This window comes from Hylobates moloch, unplaced genomic scaffold (genome assembly GCF_009828535.3).
Source record: "Hylobates moloch isolate HMO894 unplaced genomic scaffold, HMol_V3 SCAFFOLD_10, whole genome shotgun sequence".
NCBI classification, from domain to species: Eukaryota; Metazoa; Chordata; class Mammalia; order Primates; family Hylobatidae; genus Hylobates; species Hylobates moloch.
Genome location: NW_026652285.1, coordinates 82,723,289 through 82,729,288, shown reverse-complemented (window position 1 = coordinate 82,729,288; position 6,000 = coordinate 82,723,289). Strand labels below are relative to the sequence as shown.

Here is a 6,000-nt window from a genome sequence, read left to right as displayed (position 1 = left end):
GCTACACGGTGTTCCTGACTCCCAGCTGGAATCTTTTAACCAAAGGCCCCACCCTCATGCAAAGTGCACCTTTTGTTTACACGTGCGCTATCCCCTTTGGAGGTCTTGCTTTGGAAAAACCACCCCAGGTAGCAACTTGTTTCAAAGCAGATATATGCCAGGTACCATTTAAAGCCAGGTGGATCTTATCTGTTGAAATAGATCAAGAGCACATGAAAGGGGACTGGGGACCCCTACTCATGCTTCAGACTTCAGCACAAACTTTCCGTCCTCAGAGAAGGCTTCTCTGGCCTCTCCAAGGTCGTCTGTCTACCTAAACTCTTCTTTATTTAGCATGGTCAGTTGTAATTACATATATTTTGTATGTTAATATCTGGTTAATGGTCACCTCGCTTGTTACCCTGTAAGTTCCTTGAGGATAGAATCCGTGTCAATTTTTGTTCCTTATATTTGTAGTCCCTCACATAGCTCCTGGCACACAATGGGCATTCAAGAAATGTGTGTTAAAATCAGGAAAGAATGAACAGATGAGTGAATAAATGCACGTCTGAGGCACCATGACAAATCATTCCTTTGGAATGCATAAGGTTAGATGCAACTCCTTTATGGTGTGATCTGAGGGGGCCCTTAAGGACTTAATCTGCACGCTCACACACACCACTGATTAGAAATCCCCATCAGGAAGAGTGTACGATCATTTATTGGTGAGGGCTTTGGGACACTGAATGGGGGAAAAGAAACACAAAAGGTGAGCAAGCAGTTTTCAAAGGATGCTTTCAACTCCCTGGCCAGTCGGCGTGTATGTTTTCGTCTACAAAGTGTTTCCAATTACTGTGGCACTCTCGGTATCTGGATCCATCTCCAGTGAATTCCTCTGCAGCTCCTGCCAGACATATGGGATCAATCAGGGCTTCCGCGCTGGTGCGCTTGCTGCGGGAATGTTGACAGCCTGACAGACGCGGGGTTCTGGTGTCATGGAATCTCCGAGCCTTTGGCTTTATCCCGGGAGGAGAATGAGAGGGGGAGGAGGGAGATAGAGTCAGAGATACAGAAAGGAGACAGGAGCGGGGAGAGGGAGAGAGGGAGAGAAGGAGGGAAGCGGGTGATTTTTCTTGACTGCCCCCTTTCCTTCAAACATTTTATAGGCTTCAGGGAGAGAGAGGAGGAGGAGAGAGGGAAGAAAAAAAGAGGCGAGCGAGAGGGGTAGAGAGCGCGCGCCGTTCCCTCCGGAGTTCCCGAGCTGCTGAGGAGTCTGGATTGTGTCTGTCCCCAGTGTCAGATGAAAGGGCGCTGAGGCTCTTGGCCGCTGCCCCGCGCCCAGCTCCGCGCACGCCCCTCTGCGAGTCCGGCCGCCGGGCGCCTCTTCCCGCCCGAGCCGCCGCCTGCGCTCCGGGGCAGCCACTGTGTCTCCAGCGCGATGTGGCCTCGCCTGGCCTTTTGTTGCTGGGGTCTGGCGCTCGTTTCGGGCTGGGCGACCTTTCAGCAGATGTCCCCGTCGCGCAATTTCAGCTTCCGCCTCTTCCCCGAGACCGCGCCCGGGGCCCCCGGGAGTGTCCCCGCGCCGCCGGCTCCTGGCGACGAAGCGGCGGGGAGCAGAGTGGAGCGGCTGGGCCAGGCGTTCCGGCGACGCGTGCGGCGGCTGCGGGAGCTCAGCGAGCGCCTGGAGCTCGTCTTCCTGGTGGATGATTCGTCCAGCGTGGGCGAAGTCAACTTCCGCAGCGAGCTCATGTTCGTCCGCAAGCTGCTGTCCGACTTCCCCGTGGTGCCCACGGCCACGCGCGTGGCCATCGTGACCTTCTCGTCCAAGAACTACGTGGTGCCGCGCGTCGATTACATCTCCACTCGCCGCGCGCGCCAGCACAAGTGCGCGCTGCTTCTCCAAGAGATCCCTGCCATCTCCTACCGAGGTGGCGGCACCTACACCAAGGGCGCCTTCCAGCAAGCCGCGGTAAGGCGCCCGCCCCTCCCGGCCCCGGCTCTAGTCCCCGGGCACTTCGACCCACCGCTGCCTGCCCGTCTGTATCCTGGGGTTCAGTCCTGGGCAAGGCATAACCTCCCCAAGTCAAGCGTCCCCATCCACAAAACCAGAGTCATCGCTACCCGCCTATTATTGTGGGGGTTCCAATGGGATAATGGATTTTAAAACGCTTAGGGAGATGTCAGGCTCCTTAAACAGTTGGCTTCGAGGACCCTGTTAGGAAGGGATCCTTGAAACGCTAATCACATTCACATTTGTAGGAGCAGACGGTATCCAAGCTGAAACAGGTGAGTATGGTTTACAAAGTGTTTCTAAAGGTAGGACATGGAGTGATACGAACGTAACCCCAATTCTTTTTAAAGTTATGTTATGCTTTCAATGTAAGATTCATGCCCTTCCTATTTTTGCTCCAATCCTTTATTAGATTTTTAATATCTGGAAGAGAAAGTCAGTTTGGGATGTCGGACTTTTATAAAATGTGTCTGTTTTTCTGATTACAAATTCATATTCAGTGGGGAAAAAAGGAACATATGGAAATATCTAACACATAAAAGCAAGCCAGTGTTTGTAGAATGAATTAAACCAAAAGGAGGGAAAGGAAAAAAAACCCCTAAAATCTCATCACTTTAAAAAAGCCACTGTTTGCAGGTTGTTGAACAGTTGCCCAGTATGTACATCCATTCATACTTTTAACCCTTGGTATCTTGCTGTTTTGTGGCCTACATTTTTCATTTGTTATATTCTAATTAAAATGTTCTACATTAGCTGCATACTATTCCATTGCATGCAACAATCACCTATTGTTGGACACAGGATTTTTCCTAAGTTATCGTGAACATAAATATTTTTGGACTCCTCTGTTTACATCTTTAGGAAGAATTTCTATAAAAGTTCCTGAACTAAAGGTTATGAACATTTGTAACTTCTTGATACATATTGTCCATTTCTCCCTTGGAGGGTTGTATAAATTTATATTCTCATCAGCAGAGTATCTCAGCAGTAAATTTACCACGTATTCACCGATATCATATACTATTATTTTTAATATCTTTGTCAATTTAAGAGGTGATAGAGGCATCATTTTAGCAAATACACATTTTTCATTTGTGAGGATGAACATTTTCCAGTACATCTACTGGACATTTGTATTTTTTCCTTTGACAATTATCATAGTTTTTACCCATTTTGCCATTATAGTGCACACTGGCTTGTTTTTTTTCTTAATGATTTGCAAAAGCTCTTTATATAGTGAGGCCAGTAATTCTTTTGTGTATATGCTACATATGTTTTTCCAGTTCACTGCCTTTTCTTTTTGTTTATGGAAATGTTGTTAGATGAATGGTTTACATTTTTATACACTCAAATCTATCAAACATTCTCTTTAAGATCCTATATTTGTTCATAGTTTTAGAATAGCTCTCTCATTTCCCAAATCAGAGAAATAGTTTTCCATGTAGCAGCTTAATCCATCTGGAATTTATTTTTGTGTATGGTATGACAAAGAGGTCTAACTTAATTTTAAAAAATAGTTAACCAGTTGTCCCAGCACTACTTGCTTAATAGCCATCTGTCCTTTTCCAATTTAATTGAATGTCACGTTTATCATGTGCTAAATGCTTATGGGTATTCGATCTCTTCCTGGCTTTCTATTTCATCCCATTCTCTATCTCATTTATCATTGTCAAAATGATTTAACTATCGTAACTTTACAATGTATTTAAATATCTGGTAGTGCAAATTCCCCTTTTAAAAAATCTATTCTTTTTCTAGTTAATTCTTATCCACTTATTATTTAATATGAATTTTAAATTCATTTTTACATATTACCAATGAAGTCAGTAAGGATTTTGATTTCAATATAGAAAATATTGAATTAACTTGGGGATTATATATATTTTATAGTAATAGTTCTTCCATTTCAAAAGTGTAAGACCTTATATTTTCTCAAAGTCTTAGAATAACCTTCTCATTTCCCAAATCAGAGAAATAGTTTTCTATTTAGCAGTTTAATCCATCTGGAACTTACTTTTGTGCGTAGTATGACAAAGATGTCTAATTTTATTTTTTAAATAAGCAGTTGTCCCAGCACTATTTGGTTCATATAATTTGCTTAATAGCATTTATGTGTATTCTTTATACATATACATTTATACATCTTTAACAAAGTTGTAGATTTTTAGAAATTAAGTCCTGTATATTTTTTTCAAGTTTAGATCTAAATACTGTTCAATATTACTGTCATGAATAACATCTTTTAAAATTAAATTTCAAACAACTTTTCTTGACGTATAGAAACATTGATTTTTAAAAATATGCCTTCTATATTTGGACTCTTGTTGAAGTCTCTTTGATTCTTTTTTCTCTTTTTATATATATTTTATTTTACTGATAATAAATATTTATTGCAGAAAATAAAATAATCAGGAAAACTATTTCCTGGAAATATACTGTCATAGTTTGGTACATAGCTTCCTTGACTTCATTCAGTTGTCTAGGTAACAGACATGTTTTCATACATATATTATGCCTAAATTATGTTTACCCAGGAAAAAGGATTCACTTGTACATCCTCTTGTAATTTGACTTTGTATTCCCACCATATATTTCAGTCTTCTTTCCAAAATAAGGAACATATTTCTACTATCATTATTTTTCAGGGTCACAGTTTTCCACTGTAGAATGTGCTTTTGTGTGTGAGTGTGTGTGTGTGTGTGTGTGTGTGTGTGTGTGTGAGAGAGAGAGACTACCTATTATTATATATTTAGGCTGTTACAAACATTGTGTAAGTAATCTTTGCCCATATCTCTAATCATTTCCTTAAGGCAAATTCTTGAAGTGCCATTATTGCATCAAAGAATATTCATGTTTTTTTAAGGCATTTAATACATGTGTCAAGTTGCTCTGCAGGAAATGGTGCCAACCTGCCCTCCACATGCAGTCCCAGTGTCAGGACCTGGGGTGCAGACCAGCCAGTGCAGGCTAATATCATTTGAAGATTCCACCCCCCACCCCCCAAATTTCTAAGTGAGAAATGGAGTCCCATTTTAAATTGCATTTCCCTATTAGTGAGGCTGAATATTCTAAAAACATGTTATTGTCCATATATAGCTCCTTTTTTTGAGTACTCATGAAGATATTTGAGGATTATTATCCAGTTTTTAAACGGGGGATGGCTCTCTTTTTTATTGATTCACAAATGCTCTTTAAATCTTAATGATATTAACCCTCAGCTGTCAGTGACCCAAGTATGTGGCAAATATTTTTTCTCAGCACTTTAATTTTGTTTAAGGTGATAGCAACAAATGTTTTGTTAGTCTATTGGATCTATTTTTTTTTCATTTGTGCTGTTTTCATTGCTTATGAAGGTTTAAAGGCTTTTGCCTTTAAGAGATAAATAGCTACTCTAAAAATGCTCTCTGTGTGTTGAAGCAGTCGCACTAGGCAGGGTATAGTTTTGCAGCTGTAGTTCCCTGTTGGACCTGATCTCGGCTGTAAATACTCATGAGGCCCTAATGGCTGGCCTTATTCCTAATGCCATGGTCTGCTCCATCAAGGAAGAACCCTGCTGCATCAGGGAAAAACCTGCCATGTACCAGCTCCGCTGTTTGGCTTGGCCAGACTTGCCCGGGGCCTCTGAGAATGTTGATCCAAAACAGCAAAATGGGTAATGAGTCGAGTACACACTGCTCCCCTCAAGACCTCCTCTGTCTTCAGCTTTCCCCTTCCAACTACTACATCCTGTCTTGAAAAGGGGAATTGCCAACAAGGTTCCCAGTGCTGCTCTTCAGCCTGGATCCATTTGTAATCTAACAAGCAGGGATTTCTCAAAAGTTTGTATTAGCTGGTCTACCCTTTGACTTTTTTTATTTTTATTTTTTCTCATTTTGGTTGGGCTATGAGAAGGTACAAAAGAAGGTCAGCTGCACTCGGCCGGGTGCGGTGGCTCACGCCTGTAATCCCAGCACTTTGGGAGGTCGAGGCGGGTGGATCACGAGGTCAGGAGATCGAGACAGTCCTGGCTA

The 6,000-nt window shown here is 42.3% G+C and overlaps 1 protein-coding gene across 2 annotated transcripts in view; it reads left to right on the top strand.

Annotated features, from left to right (window-relative positions):
• The first annotated feature begins 1,219 nt into the window (after window positions 1–1,219).
• SVEP1 (sushi, von Willebrand factor type A, EGF and pentraxin domain containing 1) overlaps window positions 1,220–6,000 on the top strand; it is a 227,046-nt gene continuing 222,265 nt past the window's right edge. The window contains exon 1 of one of the 2 annotated variants that reach the window (XM_032164839.2): window positions 1,220–1,948. In XM_032164839.2, the coding sequence (XP_032020730.1) occupies window positions 1,418–1,948 (531 nt within the window). In that variant the 5' untranslated portion in view covers window positions 1,220–1,417. The remainder of the gene's footprint in view (window positions 1,949–6,000) is intronic. The other variant, XM_058445970.1, reaches the window with a different exon arrangement.